The sequence below is a fragment of the Cutaneotrichosporon oleaginosum genome (assembly GCF_008065305.1).
Source record: "Cutaneotrichosporon oleaginosum strain ATCC 20508 chromosome Unknown ATCC20508_contig02, whole genome shotgun sequence".
In the NCBI taxonomy this organism is placed as follows: domain Eukaryota; kingdom Fungi; phylum Basidiomycota; class Tremellomycetes; order Trichosporonales; family Trichosporonaceae; genus Cutaneotrichosporon; species Cutaneotrichosporon oleaginosum.
This window is the reverse complement of record NW_027072171.1, coordinates 2,679,531-2,697,587: the sequence shown is the minus strand read 5'-3', so window position 1 is coordinate 2,697,587 and position 18,057 is coordinate 2,679,531. Positions and strand designations below refer to the sequence as shown.

Here is an 18,057-nt window from a genome sequence, read left to right as displayed (position 1 = left end):
CAGAACATCAATTACCAGTAGCTGTCAACATTAATATAAATCGACGACGCGTATGCAGTGCTGCCGTGTGAATGTATCAATGCTATGCATGAAATCGAATGCTATGATGTTGGGGTTTGGCCTATGTACTAGGCAACCCGAGCCTTCTTCTTCTGCCCGCTCTGAGGTGCTGCTCGCTTCCCGCTCATCACAATGTCGCCGTCCTCCTCCTCTTCCGACTCCGTCGGAATTCCTGGCGGCGGCACGATGCGAGGCTGTCCCAGGACCGCCTTGTACGTCTTGCGCGCCTCTGCTGTCAGCCGTGCCTCGGATTACTTCCTCACGTGCGCGCAGCAGTACGCTCTTAGCGGTGTCTGAGACCGCAGCCTTCGCGAAATTCGCTGGCACGCCCAAGATCGTCGCACTGCTATTAGCTTATAGCAGACTCGGAGGCTTACAGGTTGACGACGTCAAGTGGCCCGCGAAGGGACTCTTCGCTCCCACCGGGCCCGGAACTGAAGATGATACCCTTTCCGCCCGTCACGCGCACAAGTTCGCGGGCGTTGCTCAGAAAGTTTTGCCTGTACCTCTTCGCCGCGTCTGGCGGCGTCGAGCGGGACGGAAACAGACCTGCGGCGTATAGAATTTCAAACTGCCGTCAGAATGAAGGGGCCAAGAACTCACAACAACGCCGTTTCGGTGCGCCTGCCGGATCTGCTTGCGGTTCAGGCGGAAATGGTAAGGCCGCTCGTGGAGAGGCACAGTGATAATGGCCAGCTGATTGGGCCCGGGATTCGAGAGATCTGTACACGCCAACTGCAGGGCCTTGTCGCTGCCTACGTACGCGGAGAGGATATCGTAGTCGCGCAGTGCGAGAGTATTGCCGGCGGTCTGAGTTAGCCCAGTCCTCTGTGCAGCTCACAATCGGGTGTACCTTCCCGTCATCCAAGCGCATGTGGTAGCGTGTAACCTGCACTAATGTCTGCTGTCCTGTCGACGGCCCAGCATCTGGTGCAGCCATACGCGGGTCGAGGGAGGGGTATGGAAGGAGGCGATCCTCAGGCGAGCCGAAGGAACATGGCAGGACGTGATTGCTCTGCTCGGCCGTGATGGTATGAGCGACGACGGTGTATCCGACTGAGATTAGCTCATAAAACATACATGGCCACGCACGATGTCCCGCTAGAGCTACCCCTCGCGCAACACGGTCCCGCTCGACGGCCGACAAGCCCGCCCAGCAGTCGCTCGGCCGTTCGGGCTCGGGAGCCTTGCCCTTGCCCTTTGCCTTCTTCTTTGGAGCGTCTGGTGTTGGGAACGGAAGAAAGAGGTCGTAGTACATGGGAGCAAGTTGCGAGGAGCTCGAGGCTTGGTCAGATGGAGGTCGCACCAAGGTCGAATTCCTCGAAGTTCAGTTCCACAACACTGATAAAGGTCACGTGCTCTCCAAATACACGTAAGAAAATTGATAAGTAAATATGATCGGTGAGCATGTTCGGCTTGGGCAGAATAATTATCGCGCGCACCCCGCCTCCAGTTATTGTCACCCCCAACTCCCCCTCACCCACCCACACACCATGTCCGCCCCCGACAAGACGAACGGCACCGAGCAGGTCTCCGCCGAGAGCATGACCTCGCGCGACTAGTGCGTCTCGTGTCCAGCACCCTTTTGGGCCTACCTTCCTGGTGGCGGTGACTGATCCCAGCTACGCCGACTCCTACGCGCACTTCGGTATTCACGAGGAGATGCTCAAGGACCAGGTCCGCACCATGTCGTACCGCAACAGCATCATCCAGAACAAGCACCTGTTCAAGGACAAGGTGGTGCTTGACGTCGGCTGCGGCACCGGTATCCTGTCCATGTTCGCTGCGTCGGCCGGCGCCAAGCTCGTCATCGGTGTCGACATGAGCAACATCCTCGACCAGGCGCAGAAGATTATCGACGCCAACGGCTTCCACGACAGTGCGTCCTCCTTCCTTATTTGAGCTGGCTCTGCCAGCCTCACCCTTCAAGCCACTGACGCACAGAGATCGTGCTCCTCAAGGGCAAGCTTGAGGACATCGAGCTGCCGGTCAAGGAGGTTGACATCATCATCTCGGAGTGGATGGGATACTTCCTCCTGTACGAGAGCATGTTGGACACCGTGCTTCTCGCGCGCGACAAGTATCTTGCCCCCAACGGCCTCCTCTTCCCCGACAAGGCAACGATCTACCTCGCCGCCATCGAGGACCAGGAGTACAAGGAGGAGAAGATCAACTGTGCGTCCCCCGTTGGCCCCGGTCCCGTCGGCCCTGCTAATGCCAGTCTGGGACGACGTGTACGGCTTCGACTACAGCTGCATCAAGGACATTGCGCTGCGCGAGCCGCTGGTCGACTGCGTCGAGCTCAAGAGCGTCGTCTCGCAGCCCTGCGCGATCAAGCACATCGACATCAGCACCGTCACGAAGGAGGACTTGGCATTCACCGTTCCGTTCCAGCTCAAAGCGACGCGCAACGACTACGTGCACGCCTTCCTCGGCTGGTTCGACATCCAGTTCTCGGCGTGCCACAAGCCCATCCAGTTCTCCACTGGGCCACAGGCAAAGTACACGCACTGGAAGCAGACTGTGTTCTACACCCCGGAGACGCTTACGGTTTCGGTGAGTAAAACAGGCACAGCGGAGCGCACATCGCCGCAACTTTTCGAGAATTGCATTGGCTGACGAGCAGGAGGGCGATGTGATCAAGGGCCAGCTCAAGTGCGCTCCCAACGCCCGCAACAACCGCGACCTGGATATTGAGATCGAGTACGAGGTGGAGGGCTCCGAGGCGGTCAAGGGCCAGATGACTTACAAGATGTGCGTACCCGCTTCCCCCGTCGTCGCTGATCACTGACAGGTCTTAATCTTTTCACTCTTGCTGCCGATGCCTCTCTTCATCTGCATTCTCAACACTCCATCACGCCAACAGGTACTAGTGCCTCTGACCCTTGTCCTTCTAGACATGCATTGTACGATACCCCGAGCGAGCTGTCCAGTGAGAGTGGAGGTTGCGACGGAGCTGCCCCAACCACGTTCTATGCGTACATTCTAATGTGTCCGTCTACGATCACTAAGTCGCCAGCCGCTTTCTGTTCCCCCACGCGTCGTCGACGCGCGTCAGTTCCCCCTGGAGGCGCTTGACGCCGTTCTTCCTTTCCAGCCGCGCCTCAGTCCACCCGTTTGGAATTTCCACGCCGTCCATATCGAGCAGGCCGCGCAGCAGCAGCTCGCTCAAGCGCGCGTGCTCGCGCTGCAGCGCCTCAAAGCTCTGCTGCACGCGCGGCTTGTTTGTCCCGCCCGGCGACGCCTGGTGCACGAACGTGGCAATGCTCGCCTCGAGCGGCTCGACGACGCCGTTCACGAGGTTGCGGATCCAGTCGACGAGCACCTGCTCCGAGTCCGTGTCCGGCTGCTTGTTCTTCTTCTTCACGACGGGCGGCGCGGCGGGCGCGGGCGCCGCGGGCGCCGGCCCCTCCTTCCCGACCATGGTGAGGTTCGAGCCGTCGCGGATGCCGTACGACGACAGCGTGAGCAGCGGGTCTTTGAGCACCGCGCCTTTGTACACCAGCTTCAGCTGGTCTGTTGGGATGCCGGTTTGGTGGGAGAGCGTGCCGATCAGCTGCGACAGCGGTGTCATGTCCGCGTTCGGGATGGGAATGTTGAAGCTGCTGTCAGAAATCGGGCCGCTGACTGAGGTAGTGGAGTGCAGAGAACCAAGGCCCGGTAGCGGAATGTTTCAAGTTGGCTTGCTACCTCTTTCACGCAGCACATCTAGCTGTGCCAGCGAGCCATCGTATGCTTGCACAGTCGCTGCAGTGTCGCGCCAAGCATCCGATTACCCCGGCACTTCGTCACCTCCGCTCCCGCTGGGCGCGCTGACGCGGGGGCTCTGAACTCCCGCCCCGGGATAGTTTAACTCACCGTTCACGCCCCCACTTTACGTGCACAGTAATCTGGCCGGACGCGTTTTCCGCCGCCGCGCGGCGGAAGGGGTTGGTGAAGGGAGCCATGGATGCGCGGCTGACGAAGGGAAGGGCTGGGATGAGCGATGTCTCGTCTCGGCGAGGCTGGTGGCCTAGACAGAGCTGTTGGTACTTTAGAATACCTGCCTACGCACTGGAGAAGCTTGCTGAGGACGTCAGGTTGGGCAGCGGGGGTGATGAATGCGATGAGGACAATGAGATGACGGTCAGCGGGGACTTCGGCTCGGTGATGGTGCGGAGCCGGGAGCAAACGTGTCTTGGCGGTGGAGGTGCTCCATCTAGTGCCATCCATGTCAACAACACTACAAATCATCGCTGAATGTGGAAAAATGCAGATGGGATACATATGTCTACCTCTAGAGTTCCTGGTGCTTCGGGGCCTCCTTCTCCTGCGGTTCCTCCTCCTTGGGCTCCTTCTTCTCCTTGGTCTCCTCCTTCTCCCCGTTCTGGCTCGTCTTGACGGGCCTGACCTTCGGCGCACGTGGTGGCTTGCGCGACGTAAGCCGAAGCACGGCGGCCTGGATCTTCTGCCCTCGCTCGTCGAGGTCCTTGGCGAGAATCACAGGGTCGGCGGTCTTGTCCTCGTTAAGCGGCATCTGCTTCTCCATGCGCTCGTCGAGCCACTTGCCGCCGTCGATGATCATGTCCTCCACGCTCTGGATCTCCGCTTCAGTGTAGCGGGGCGGCGCGACCGGCTGGTCTGCCGGCGCATTCTTCGCCTCTTCGGCCGCAGCAGTGAGGTTCGCACGCGCCTCGTCAACGAACGCACGGCCGGCGTACAGCGCCGTACGGAAGTTAACGACGGCAGGAGGCCGCTTCTCGTACTCGTCAAAGCGGGTCACAATCGGCCGCTCCAAAGCCTCAATCGCCTCACGCTTTCCGATCAAAGCGTGCACCGTCGCCTCCTCAGCGTGCTCGTGAAGCCACTCGAGAGTCTCGTCGACAAGATTCTTGATGCGCGTGCGCTCCACCTTGGTGCTAAATGCGTGCAGGTTCTTGTGCTCGGCCTCGTCGCCCGTGAGGATGTTCTGCAGCTTGTACAGATACCCCTCGAGCATGTTGCGCGCCTCCTCGCGCGCGCGCATGGCGCCCTCGTACGAAGCGATAGCGCGCAGACGCTGGTTGGTGATCTGTCTCTCGTCCTTGGACAGGTGCGTGGGGCTGAGAGGCTTCTCGCGGAACTTGAGGGCCACGCGAGGCTTGGTGACCTTCTTGGGGGCCTTCTCCTTGGCATCAGTCTCCGCCTCAGGCTGCTCGGTATCGGCTTCAGGCTCAATCTCGGGCTCCTCCGTGGCATCCTTCTTGCCAAACATGCCCTTGAGCTTGCCAGCGACACCACCAGTAGGCTCGTCCTTGACCTCAGACACAAGGGCAGCGTTGGCCACGCCGAGGATGCCCCTGGCGTCGAGTCTGACGGTAACGTTGACTGCGGGCTCTGAGGCGGTGAAGTTGGCAAGTGCGTCCTTGACCCCAGGGATCGAGAGCTGCAAAATGGGGTTGCCTCCCTGCGAGAAGTCGATGTTGATCTCATCCTCAGGCTTGAGGAGAACAGACTTGCGAGTGCCGAGCGGCGTGCCGGCCGGGAAAATAATGTCGTCACCCATCTTAATGTCGTAGATGCTGCGCTCGTGCACCTCGACCGACTTCATCTTGAATCGGCCACTGAGAGACGCGCCGTAGAACGCGGCACCAAGGACAGCGCTCTCGTCCGCGTTAACGTTCTGGGCGATGAGCTCGTCACCGCCGAGAACCTCGTGAAGCTCAGCGCGGATAAACGGCACGCGTGTGTTGCCGCCGAAGAGAATAACGGAGGAGATGTTCCTGAGGTCGAGACCAGCCGCGTCAAGCGCCTGCTTGATGGGCTTCATGAAATCGGTCATCTTGCCCTCGAATTTGCCCTCGAGCGCCATTCTGGACACCTTGGAGCGGTAATCGACATCGTCAAAGACAGACTCGATGGAGGTCAAGCTCTCCTGGTTTGCGCTCAGGATCTGCTTGACGCGGATAGCCTCCTTGTCAATCTTGGCCATCGCCTTCCTGTCGTTGATGATATCCTTGTTACCAGTCTTGGTGATGATGTCGTCCACAAGGAGGTCACGCAAAGCGAGATCAAGGTTGATCCCGCCCACGTCCTCCCACCCAACGCCAAGCGCCTCGACGTGCGTCGTGTTGATGAGCATCTTCGAGTTCGGTGTGGGCTTCCACGAAGTCTGGTAGAACGCCAAAACAGTAGCCGAGGTCGAGAGTGCGCCCGAGTCGTAAACGAGGTGGTATGCCTTCTCGCCCTCTCCAGTCTCGGGATCGTAGTCGGGGAAGGTGCGGGTCATGGCGTAGTTGAGGCCGATGGCGGTGCCCTCTCCAATCATGCCAATGCACTGGATGCCCTGCAGCTCAAGCGCATCGCGGTATGCCTTGCGCTGAGCCTGAGTCCACCAGGCGGGGACAGTCACGACGGCCTGCGTCACAGGCTCGCCAGCGGCATGGTCGGCCAACGACTTGTAGTACGCCAGCTGGTGAGCGAGGAGAGCCGTTGGTGTCCAGGCCTCCTTGTCGTCGGGCTTGGGAGTGATGTGCTTGGGAATATTATCGTGGCGGAACACGAGCGCACCGCTCTCAGTAAGGACAGGAGGGCTGGGGAAAACGTCGAGGTTGGGCACCTCAGTCGTACCGAGGACCGCCTTGACGTATGGGTAGTGAGTGTGGGGGAACCTTGTTGCCTGCGTGTGAGATGAGCTTGTCAGGGGCTGTGGAGAGTACTCACAGCCAGCTTGCCCTCGGTTCCAACGACACGGTCCTCGCGCTTCCAGCTCACGACGCTAGGAATCTTGCGCTTGCTGTCGCGGTCGAGCAGGACATCAAAGGGAACACCGGGTTTAACGAGGGACAGCTTGGTGAAGTCTGCTCCGTAGTCGATCGCGAGGATTGCCGCGCTAACGGCCGGGAGGATCCAGGCGATGAGGAGGAAGAGATTTCGAGGGAGCCGCATGGTGAGAGGGTGGTGGTGGACCAGAGTCCAAGATGATGAGCAAAGAGTTAAATGAAGAACAGAGTCGAAGATGTTGGAAGGACAAAGTTGTGTTCGGGACGTGGCGCCTCCACCTCCACGATGTCTACGGCCTCCACCCCGTTGATCCGTTGACCGCGTCAACTTCGTCAGCCGGCCGCTGCGCTGCGGCCACGGAAAATCCTTGGCACGTCACTCACTTGGCCGCCTCTGACGTGTCACCTTGTCGCATATCAATATTTTGATTCCGCTGGAGGACATGTGCAGAACACGTGGTACAATGACCCGGTTGAGCCGGTGGGGTAGAGTGGGGCGATAGACGCGTTCTGGAATGAGGTGCCGCGATTGCGCCATCTGACAATGTTCGTTAGAGGCCGATCTTGATCTTGAGACGCACGACGACGCGATCATGACAAAGCTACATTCGTTTCTCGATACTCACTTTCAGCTCATAGCTCATCATATACTCATAGGGACTGCCCTCCAAGACACCAAATCACCCCAAGCCACCTCGCACTCTTACATATCCACCATGTCCGCCGACGACGACCGCCTGACGCCCCAGTACACCCCGGAGCAGATTGACGAGTTCAACAAGCAGCTCGAGGGCAAGACGCCCCAGGAGGTGCTCGTTTGGGCCATTGACCACATCGACGGCCTCTTTCAAACTACTGCGTTTGGCCTGTGAGCTCGTCGACGCCGACCCGCCTAACAACAGGACCGGACTGGCGGCAGTGGACATGATTTCAAAGATCGGAGTTGAGCGGGAGGTGACGCACCCTGTGCCCCTCATCTTTCTCGACACTCTCTACCACTTCTCCGAGACCACTCAGCTTGCACAGAGTGTGGTGGACACCTACCTTGCCGAGCTACACACCTACAAGCCTCCCGGAGTCTCAACCGCGGAGGAGTTTGAGGCCAAGTATGGCGACCGGCTATGGGAGACCGATGAGGCGAGCTACGACTACCTCGTCAAGGTCGAGCCTGCTGCACGTGCGTACAAGGAGCTCGGAGTGCGCGCGGTGATCACTGGTCGGCGGAGGAGCCAGGGAGCCGAGCGCGCGGGCCTCAAGGTGCTTGAGGTCGATGAGCGCGGCCTCCTCAAAGTTAACCCCTTGATCTCGTGGTCGTTCAAGGAGGTCAAGGATTACGTTGACAAAGAGTGAGTGGCAGAGAGCGAGCACACTGTGGCTGACAGCAGGGGTGTGCCGTACAACCCATTGCTTGACCAGGGGTACCGCTCCATTGGTGACGTGCACTCGACGCAGAAGCCAGACCCCAACGCTGGCGACGCCGCTGAGCGTTCGGGGCGGTGGCAGGGCAAGTCTAAGTCTGAGTGTGGACTGCACTCGAACTATTGGGACATGAAGAAGAAGTTTGAGGAGAAGGCGGCCGCCGCCGCTCCTGCAACGGCATCCTAGAGTGTATTTTTTGTAGATTTGCTTGCATGCTCAGTTTCTGTGTCTCCGGAGCTTGCGATAGCGTACGCGTCGTCAAGCATTACATGAGTAATAGGATGAGAGTGACATGGATCACAGTCGCAGGAGTGGGGATTGGCCGGAATGACCGTTGACGAAATTGTTGCCACTGTGCTGGGCCGAGCACCTCCACTCGACTGAACCATGCCGCACGTTCTTGATCATCGAGGTCCCCACCACTAATCGACACTTCAAGCGCCTTCCATCGCCTCCATCACACCCATCACAACCATCACACTTGCGCCTGCATTCTCAGTCCACTCTGCGCAGAGCATCTCCTGTCACTTGTCTCGTATCTTCCATCGCTCGCCAAGTCGCCACCCGCCCTCCTCGTCGACACGTTCGGCACCGACCTGACTCGGCAACCAACCCCGCCGACTCCGAGTAGCCCCAGGCTACTCTCTCTCAGATCACACCGCAGGCGCGTCTTTAGCAAGTCGCCTCTGCGTGATCTGAGTCTCCTCTGCGCATGCCCAACCTCCACGCCCACTACTACCATGGCAACGTCAAGGCGTTCCGCCAGGAGCTCGACGGCGCCTCGCCCGCTGCGAACGGGGCGCGGCAGAGCAGCTCGGGCGGACGCTCGTGGACGCTGAGCGGCTTTGTGCCCAAGGCAGACCCCAACGAACGCGATGCACTTGGGCGAACGTGCGTAGCCGTCAAGAAGCAGCTGACACCAGTGTGCTCCACCTCGCGTCCGCGAGCAACACCCCACAGGCGTATCAATTCTTCCAGATCCTCTTGCGCAACCCCGCCCTCTCGGTCAACCTCCAAGATTACGAGTCGGGGTATACGGCCCTCCACCGCGCCCTATACTCAGGCAACCTACGCGCCGCGCGTGACCTCCTCGCGCGACCAGATATCGACCTGTCCGTCACCGATAATGAGGGGCTCACGGCCTTTGATTTGTTCAATGGCACTGTCGAGGGCACGAACCCTCCTGATATTGATGGCGATGTTGTAGGCACCGACCTCTATGTGTGGGGCGTGAACCGTGAGTTGCCTCTTGGGCGGACTGACAGCAGGCAATTCGACATTAGGCCTCGGCGACGCATCTGCTGATAAGGCGTTCCCGGACCGCGTCAACCTCTTGACGCAGCGGCAGGCGAGCGACAATCCCGATCCCGCTGAGAGATTCTTCCACGTCGGCGTGCGCGATGTGCAGATGGCCAAGCTCCATACTGGGGTAGTCACCGCTGAGGCGCGCGGCAACATCAGTCTCTGCGGGTTTGGCTCGGCGGGCCGGCTGGGTCAGAAAACCCACTCGCAGCTCCCTCTCATTCCCCTCCCCGATTTCCCCCACACGGTCATTGCTCTCGCGCTTGGTCCCGACCACACGCTGGCGCTCACGAGCGGTGGTTACGTGATGACGTGGGGCAGCAACCGATACTCGCAGCTCGGTTACACCATCGAGGCGCCCGCCAACCCCTCTCCATTCGCCAAGGACGACGAGCTCATTGTCCAGACCACACCAAAACGCATAGTTGGACCCCTCAAGAAGGAATGGGTGCGCGGCGTCGCCGCCGGGCGGATGAGCAGCGCCTGCTGGACCGCCGACGCAGTGTGGACGTGGGGCACAAATCTCGGACATCTGGGTTACGAGAAGGCGGCGAACCCAACGCAGATCAACCCGCGCAAGGTCACGGCTATCTCGCAGCCGGTGATCGACGTCGCGTTGTCGGACTACGCGATGCTCTGCCTCCTGGACTCGAACGAGGTTCTCTGTTTCCACCACGACACACATTTCAAGGTCAACTTCAGCTCGCCGCAGAAGCCATTGAAGGGTCCCAAGAACCCTGGTCACGTCAGCATGGACCCCACAATCGTCAAGGTGACGAGCTGCGGGCAGACATTTGCGACGCTGTCGGCGAAAGGCGACGTGTGTACGTTTACACTCCCGCATCCTTCGGAAGAGGCGACCAAGGATGTGCGCGACCGGCACGTTATTGTCAAGCCGCAGATCCTGTGGGCACTGAGAAAGAGCTTCACGGCCGTCAAGGACTTGGCGCTCGGTCCGGACGGTACCGTGATCGTCTGCACTAAGAGCGGACACGTGTTCGTCCGGCAGCGCACGAAGGGCGGATCGGGCGCACTGAAGTTCCGCCGCATCCCATATCTCCAGCGGATCATCAAGGTGGCAGCGAACGAGACGGGCGGCTTTGCTGCGATCCGCGCGGACGCGCGCCCCTCGCCCATTGCGCTGAAGGGCAAGACGCTCGAGGAGGACATGTTCTCCCTCCAGCCACATATACGGCGGTACGAGAGCCAGATGACGGCTGCGGACTTTGACGGGCCTGTGGTTCGTCGCAATACCGAGGACGAGGAGGACGAGGGAAGCAACTCGGTACATCACGACATCGTGGTGGCAACGCAGCTGTGCCGTATCCTCGACCGCTGGCAGGGCCACAACTCCGACTCGTTGTTCGCATGGTCCGAGCCATTACTGGGGAGCGACGTGTCGATCACCGTGGGCGAGTACGTGATCCCTGCACACAGCGTGGTGCTGTGCCTCCGCACGGCAGTGTTCGCGCGTGTACTGTCTGGCCAGGCAGTCGAGGGCTTGAAACTGGCAGCGGAGGACGGGCGACCGGCGATACAGATGGACGCGTGCCACCCGCTCGTGGCGCTCCTTCTTCTCCAGTACTTGTACTCGGACGAGATGGCCGCAGTATGGGACTCGCGCGTCGTATTTGCGCTGCAGACAAAGTTCCCCAACATGACCCTCCCAATTGTAGACATCAAGCGCGACATTAGGCGGTTCGTGGACGTTTTGGAATTGGCGCCGCTCAAGCCTGTACTGGAACTCGCGTCCAAGACTGCCATCAGCACCAAGACGCTGCCAAGCGACCTCGCGACCTTTTTCGCCCAGTCCTCGACGCCGCCATCTGAGGTTTGCGACATAGTCGTTGTCCTGGCAGACCGGGAGGTGTCGGTGAACTCGGCGCTGCTCCGCGCGCGCTGTCCCTTCTTCGAGGCGATGTTTGCCGATCGCGACTGGACGCTGCGGCGAGAGCACGACGGCAAGGTCATCGTGAACATGGAGCACCTGCGTTGGCGGCCGATGAGGCTCGTCTTCCGCTTCATCCACGAAGGCCTGGAGGACGATCTCTTCGACTACCTGCACCAGGAGACGCTGGACGAGTTCCTCGACTTTGTGTTCGAGGTGCTCGCCGCCGCGACTGAGCTGCTGATGGACCGCTTGGTGTTGGTATGCTCGCGCGTAATCGCGAAGCACTGCAACCCGTTTAACGCGGCCGCGCTCGCAGTCGAGGCGTCGTTCTACCGCGCCGCAGCGCTCAGGACTAGCATCTTCGACTACATCTCGGCGTGTATGGAGACGATGCTCGAGAGCGGGCTGCTGGACGACATGGACGACGACGTGCTCCGCGAGCTGTCCAAGACAGTCGCCGTGAAGCAGGGGGACAAGGCTGTTGTCCCGCGCTCCAACATCCTTGTCGACGAACTTATGGTCAAACACCGCGAGTGGTTAGCATTGCAGGACATACCAGTGCCGCGTGTGCGGCAGGCATATAAGTGGAAACCACGGTCGCCGCGCCTCGACGCGCGCGCGCCTTCGTCGCCAATAACCACGCCGGACCTGAAGCCTCTCACGCCTGCCGCGCCCGTCGACGAGATTTTCACGATGGACGAAGAAAGCGTGCATAGTACACCGAAGCAAGCGCCCTCCCCAAACCCATCAACTGTCAGCGCGCGCCCCATGACGCCATTGAGTCTCGGTGCAGGAAGCGTCGGCTCATCCGGCAAGCCAGTGTGGAAGTCGCGCAAGGTGGAACAAGAGAAGGTGGATCTGCGCAGCATCATGGCGGAAGCGGCAGCAACGCGCACGCCAGCTCGCCCACCAGCCCCGGCTTCCACGACACCCAAAGCCAACGGCTCGCCGTCCACTGCTGCCGCGCGGCCCTCGCCGTCCGGCGGGCCATGGCGGCCCGTCGATGCGCGCCCGATCTCTCTCGCAGCCGTGCAGGCCGCGCAAGCGCCGGCGCCCCCGACGCGCGCGACGGGCTCGATGGCCGCCGCGCCCGTTGGGCCCGTGATCCAGCCGCAGCGCCTCGGCGCCACGCCCGCGCGGCGACAAGGCGCGGCATGGTCTACGCCCACGACGTATGCGGCCCCCTCCATCTCGCCAGGCAGCCCGAGCCAAGCGTTCTCGCTCCTCGCGATCCAGCAGCAGGAGCGGGACGCGGCGCAAGCCGCGAGCAAGAAGCCCGCGAAGAGCTTCGCGGAGATCCAGGCCGAAGAGGCGGCGGCGGCGGCGGAGCGCGCGCGCGAAGACGAGTTCCAGCGGTGGTGGGAGGCGCAGCGGTCCGGAGGAGAGCGGGGGAGGGGCCGAGGGCGGGGCGAGAGACGCGTCCCGACGCGTGGGAAGGGCAAGGGGCGCGCTGAGGACGCGAGTTCCGCTGGCGCTGCTGGGCCTAGCACCAGTCCTAATGCCAATGGGCGGAAGAGCAAGGGCCGCGAAGAGGAGAATGCTCGCGGCCGCCGCGAGCGCGAGAGCAGCAAGGCGCCGCAGGAGGCGCGGATCGACGACAGTCCCACGCGCGAGAGTGGACGCGGGCGGGGAGGGGGAGGGGGGCGAGGCCGAGGGCGAGGGCGGGGGACGAAACGGGGGCGCGGCACTGCCGATGGAGCTGGGCAGGTGCGTGCGGCCCCGATTGCGACATAGTCGAGCATATGCATGGGTATCAGTGGTGTGATGTGGTCAGCACACGTCAGCGTCAGCCGCGGCCTCTGGTCGTAACTGCTCCTTGCATCTAATATGCCTCTACTCGCCTGCCCCGCTACAGCGCACGCCCCATAAACCGGCGCTTCTGGAACGACATCCACCACTTGCTCGGCTGTGCGGGGCGCGGCCCCATCTGGCCCGTCGGGTTTCCGTCGGCGCCAATGACGGGCTCGGGCGCGTACAAGCGCTCGACGAGGCGCGCCGCGAGCTCGGACCGCGCTTGCGTGAGGTACGAACGCAGCTGTTCTGGGGTCAGCGTCCCGTCGCCGCGACTGCGACGCACCAGCCTCCCCGCGGCTCCCAGGCGGGTGATACATCGAGTTGAGCGGGAACCCTGGCTCGCCAGGCAGCGCAAAGTTGTCGACGGCGAGCGTCGCCAGCTTCTTCCCCGCCTCCTGGTATCCGGGAGAGGGGCGGCCCGCGCTCGGCGCGAGCTTGGCGATGCAGTCCGAGATGAAGAGGATGAGGTAGATCAGCGTGCGGTCCGCAGGGCCTGGGGTCAGTCTCAGTGTCCGTAGGGGCGATGCAAGGGCGCACGCAGTCGCGCGCAGTCCGGCGAGTCCGCTGCCTCGCCTTCACGTTCCGTCCCTCTCCCATCCTCGCCTCGCCTGGCCGCCCCATGCTCCAAGTCGTTCGCCGCCGCTGGTCCCCCACCCCCCACTCACCCTTGATCTCAAAGTTGCGGAAGAGGCAGTTGGCGCGGAAGAGGTCGAGCGCCTCCTCGACGATGTCTGGCCGGCTGGGGTCGGCCGTCACGAGCGTGCTCCCTTTAACGTGCTTCCAGTTGATGGGCAGGACGGCGGTGTTGCCGATCTGCTGCACCGGGTCGTCGTTGAATGCGGAGTGGTAGGCCTGGGGTCAGCGCCGAGCGGAGCGAGGCGGGCTGGGCGTGGGGTGGGGCCGGGTCTCGGCGCGCAGCGCGCAGCGCAGCGAAATCGTACAGCGACCGCGCAGCAGAGCGAGCGCGAGCGTACATGCGACCCAGACGACTCACAGGCATGGCGATGTTGTGGATGAGGGATGAGCGTCGCTGGCGATCTAGAGATGACGCTGCCAATAGATCGCTTATCCGGCCCCCCGATACCGTATATCACCTGGGCGCGTCGCGCCGCATTTCACCACCACCATGTCCCCCACGCCGCGCCTCACCGCCATCGTCGCGGCGACGCTCGACAACGGCATCGGGCGCGACGGCGGCCTCCCGTGGCGCCTGCCTGGCGAGATGAAGTATTTTGCGCGTGGTGAGTCGCGGGCGGAAGCCGGTGCGCATTGCGCTCGCTGACACTAGTCACGACGGGGGAGGGGAAGGTGCGCAACGCCGTGCTCATGGGCCGGCGGACGTGGGACGGAATACCCGCCAAGTTCCGGCCGCTGCGTGGGCGGCATAACCTCGTTATCTCGCGCACGCCGGGTGCCGTCGACTTCGCGGGCATGACGGGTGTGAGCGCGCACGCGAGCTTCGAGGCCGCGATGGCGGCTGTGCCGGCGGACACCCACCGCGTGTTCCTTATCGGCGGCGCGACGCTGTACAATGCCGCGCTGGCGCACGACGTCGACCGCGTCCTCCTTACGCGCGTGCTGGAGCGCCTGCCGTGCGACGTCTTCCTCGCGGACTTTACGACGATGCCGGGATGGCGGAGGGCGCCGCACGCCGAGCTCAAGGCGTGGGTTGGATGGGATGTGCCCGAGGGCGAGGTGGAAGAGAAGGGGATCAAGTACCGCTACGAGATGTGGGTCAAGGACTAGAGATGTATCTATTGCATTGCAGGCTACAGGATTGTTTAAGACCCATTGTAGATCTGCGGTTAGCACAAGTCGTCAGCAAACACTCACGTTCCACGATCGGCGCCACTGCCAGCCGGGGTGGTCGTTCACATTGCCGTGGATGCCCAGAGCAAGGTCTTTGAACCACCAGAAGTTGGCGACGAGCGCGCCAGTCCACAGCGCGAACCAGACAAGCCTGGCCTTGGGCGACCAGCGCGGCGAGGCAAAGAAGAGCAGGTCGAGCACTTGGCCGGCCATGAGCACAGCGAACCACAGCGTCGGGAGGTAGTGGTGCAGATATGTCACACGGCCCATGATCAGGAAGGGAACTGGTGTGAGTCATGGACTGCACGCGTAACTCACTGAAGTGCAGGAACCAGCCGAAGAACGAGACCTTGCACACGTAGAGGAAGTGGTCCCACTCTCCGGGCGCCCAGTCCTTGTAGTGGCGCTGCATGCGGAGGAGGAACCAGCCGGCGATCAGCAGCAGGCCGGGGACGCAAACGCTGCTCCACCACCACACAAGCGGTGTGCCAAGCAGGTAGAACTTGATCTGATTGTCGCCCCAGCCGCACATGCGCAGACCGAGGTGAAGGAACGGCCAGTCGCTCGGCTTGGACGCGAGGATGTCCTCCTTGTCCGGGTCGGGAACCAGAGCGTTGTTCGACGTCCACATCGCCACGTTCAGGTGCGCAAAGTCGCGCCAGAAAGGCGAGCGGTACATCTTGAGGTTGCCGGGAGGGAGCTTGTCGTTCCAGTGCGACTCGACGTTCCAGTACGTGTGCACGTCCTTGGGGTCGTTGCTCTTGATGCACGACACTTCGACCTGCTTGAAGCCCCACTGCGGCAGCACCGCGTTCGCAGCGCGCAGGTAGCACCCGAGGTTCTTGTGCCGGAATCGCATGCGGGTGGTGAGGGCGTGGATGCGCCCGTCATCGTCCTTCTTCTTGCGCTGCGTGTCGTCAACCACCTCGACCACCCAGTGGTCCTGCTCGTCGCCGACGGTTTGGTTGCCGTAGCCCGAGACCTCCCAGTCCTCCTTGGTCACGGGCGCAGCCAGCGGGTGCGAGTGCAGCTGTCGGTTGGTCTGGGCGTGCACGAGGCGGATAACGTCGCCGTCCTTGAGGAAGCGGATGTCGTCGGGGTTGGCCTCCTCTGCACCCCATGGCAGGGTGACGATCCAGTCGTTGTTCGAGTCCTTGTAGTGGTAGCAGGTGATCTGCTGCTGCATCGAGCCGGTCGGGTACGTCTGGATGTGCGAGTGCAGCAGGCCACCGCCGTAGCCAAAGTTCTTGAGCGTGAGGCGTGAGCCGTACGCGACCTCAAGAGGTGACTGAGCAAAGTCGTTGCCGCGCAGGCCAGCCTGGAAAAGCGAGCTCATCTGCGCGTCGCCAGGTCCGGAGCGGTTGAGGATCAGGAAGTGGATCTTGAAGCAGGCGGCGTAAATGAAGAACGGCAGCATGATGAGGCAGACGACTCTGGCGGCCCAGTGCTTGGCGTAGGTGCGGACGGGCATGGAGAGGTCGCCGAACTTCTCCCACAAGTCCTCGATGGTGTACAGGCCGACAAGGGCGACGCCGAAGAGACCAACCCACTTGACGGAGAGTACGCAGCCGATCGACCAGCCGGTGAACACGAGCCAGATCCACCAGTCGTCAGTGAAGGGCTGGTGGCGCTGGTTGTGGAACTTGACGAGGCCAAAGACGGTCGTGAACGTGAAGAAGAGGAGCATCGAGTCGAGGAGGATGAAACGTGAGATGCAAAGCCATCCAATGTCGCACAGCACGCACAGGGTGACCCAGTGGCGCGTGTAGCGCGACCAGCCGAGCTCGCCGGAGGTCAACCATGCAAGGGGGACAAGTGCGACGCCAAAGGATGCAAGAAGCACGCGCATGGCCGTATACGGCACACTGTCGGGATACTCAACGCCAGACTTGAACTCGAAGCCGCCGTTGTAGCCTGAGACAAGGCCGGCAAAGCCGACGAGCATCTTGCCCAGTGGTGGGTGCACGTCGAAGTAAAAGTCGCGGTTGATGTAGTGGGAACCGAACTTGCCAAAGTGTGCTTCGTCCCACACGACAAAGTTGGCGGCGCCGATGCGCCAGAAGCGCGTGATCATGCCCAGTAATGTGTACACGGCGGTCCACACGAGCTCCTCATTTTCCTGGTACACTCCTTGCTGCGCGTTAGTATGGCCTGTACATGGGAGGGGAGGTTTGGTTGGTGGGAGACGGGAGTGGAGGTGAGATGCGGGAAAGGGAAATGAGGGGGGGACAATATCAATGGCCCGCCTGTCAATGCGGCAGTTCGCCGCGGCGCCGTACCTGCTCACTCGCTCGCTGCGCTCGCGATCAACGGTCGCCAGGTAGCTCGCTGACGGCCCAGCGGTCGCACATAGAAACCCACGCCCAGAATCACTCACCCAGCCATCCAACCTCTGTCGTGGTGGCAGCCCACGCCTCCCGCCTACACCGGGACCGGCGCCATGCCCCTTGTCCCACTTGCCCTGCCCGTCGTCGTTGAGCGGGGCAGTCTCGCCGGCAGCCTCGGCAAGATCCTTCTCCTTCTCCTTGTCCATGGTGTAGAGGGGGAGGTCGGGGACGGCGGCCTTGTCTCGTCCAGAACCGTATCGGGAGGGAGGGACGCGTGTCTCCCAGGGCCTCGGGTCAGCGAGGTCGTCGTCGTCGTGGTAGTGGGTGCGTCGATGGGTGGTCGACCGCATGTGTTGTGAACGAGTGAGGAGGTGTTGACGACTGAGAACAACCGTCGTTGAGACTTTGTGAGTGGTGCGGTGACACGTCGCGGGCGCGGGGCGATGGCTCTCACACCCCTCCCTCCAAGCCTTCCTCCGCGTATTCCGCCTGGCTGTGGCTGCGGCTACATACACGCTCCTCAGGCACCGTCGTCCCTCGTCCCTCAACCACGCGCTGTTCATTTGCTGTGCACATTCAAATCCAATTGAATTCCTCATTTGAATATGAAACAGCCTACAACGCATGCCACGTGCATAAGTGAGGGGTGACACCTCTTAACTCTCCCACGGTATCTTCACTGATATCCAGGCACGCCCTCCGATCTCCCTCTGCA

The 18,057-nt window shown here is 61.7% G+C and overlaps 8 protein-coding genes across 8 annotated transcripts; 4 read left to right on the top strand and 4 right to left on the bottom strand.

Moving 5' to 3' along the window:
- Positions 1-546: 546 nt before the first annotated feature.
- On the bottom strand, positions 547-1,318 carry COLE_02754 (uncharacterized protein; the record flags this gene model as incomplete). Its single annotated transcript, XM_065626230.1, has 3 exons — positions 547-870; positions 902-1,116; positions 1,153-1,318. The coding sequence occupies 3 exons, from the start codon at positions 1,316-1,318 to the stop codon at positions 547-549; spliced, it is 705 nt and encodes a 234-aa protein (XP_065482499.1).
- Positions 1,319-1,553: 235 nt separating this feature from the next.
- Positions 1,554-2,851, top strand: COLE_02753 (uncharacterized protein; the record flags this gene model as incomplete). Its single annotated transcript, XM_018423410.2, has 5 exons — positions 1,554-1,621; positions 1,683-1,939; positions 2,005-2,235; positions 2,282-2,616; positions 2,687-2,851. 5 exons carry the CDS (start codon positions 1,554-1,556, stop codon positions 2,849-2,851), a joined length of 1,056 nt encoding a protein of 351 aa, XP_018278238.2.
- Positions 2,852-3,067: 216 nt separating this feature from the next.
- On the bottom strand, positions 3,068-4,007 carry COLE_02752 (uncharacterized protein; the record flags this gene model as incomplete). Its single annotated transcript, XM_018423409.2, has 2 exons — positions 3,068-3,662; positions 3,919-4,007. The coding sequence occupies 2 exons, from the start codon at positions 4,005-4,007 to the stop codon at positions 3,068-3,070; spliced, it is 684 nt and encodes a 227-aa protein (XP_018278237.1).
- Positions 4,008-4,336: 329 nt separating this feature from the next.
- COLE_02751 (uncharacterized protein) lies at positions 4,337-6,966 on the bottom strand (the record flags this gene model as incomplete). The annotated part of the gene is made up of 2 exons (XM_018423408.2): positions 4,337-6,697; positions 6,742-6,966. 2 exons carry the CDS (start codon positions 6,964-6,966, stop codon positions 4,337-4,339), a joined length of 2,586 nt encoding a protein of 861 aa, XP_018278236.1.
- Positions 6,967-7,516: 550 nt separating this feature from the next.
- Positions 7,517-8,405, top strand: COLE_02750 (uncharacterized protein; the record flags this gene model as incomplete). The annotated part of the gene is made up of 3 exons (XM_018423407.2): positions 7,517-7,668; positions 7,703-8,146; positions 8,186-8,405. The coding sequence occupies 3 exons, from the start codon at positions 7,517-7,519 to the stop codon at positions 8,403-8,405; spliced, it is 816 nt and encodes a 271-aa protein (XP_018278235.1).
- Positions 8,406-8,931: 526 nt separating this feature from the next.
- On the top strand, positions 8,932-13,146 carry COLE_02749 (uncharacterized protein; the record flags this gene model as incomplete). Its single annotated transcript, XM_065626229.1, has 3 exons — positions 8,932-9,110; positions 9,143-9,456; positions 9,488-13,146. 3 exons carry the CDS (start codon positions 8,932-8,934, stop codon positions 13,144-13,146), a joined length of 4,152 nt encoding a protein of 1,383 aa, XP_065482498.1.
- A 1,186-nt stretch (positions 13,147-14,332) lies between these two features.
- COLE_02748 (uncharacterized protein) lies at positions 14,333-14,952 on the top strand (the record flags this gene model as incomplete). The annotated part of the gene is made up of 2 exons (XM_018425790.2): positions 14,333-14,447; positions 14,495-14,952. 2 exons carry the CDS (start codon positions 14,333-14,335, stop codon positions 14,950-14,952), a joined length of 573 nt encoding a protein of 190 aa, XP_018278232.1.
- Positions 14,953-15,024: 72 nt separating this feature from the next.
- On the bottom strand, positions 15,025-17,548 carry COLE_02747 (uncharacterized protein; the record flags this gene model as incomplete). The annotated part of the gene is made up of 3 exons (XM_018424820.2): positions 15,025-15,299; positions 15,334-17,149; positions 17,393-17,548. The coding sequence occupies 3 exons, from the start codon at positions 17,546-17,548 to the stop codon at positions 15,025-15,027; spliced, it is 2,247 nt and encodes a 748-aa protein (XP_018278231.2).
- Between the last annotated feature and the right edge of the window lie 509 nt (positions 17,549-18,057).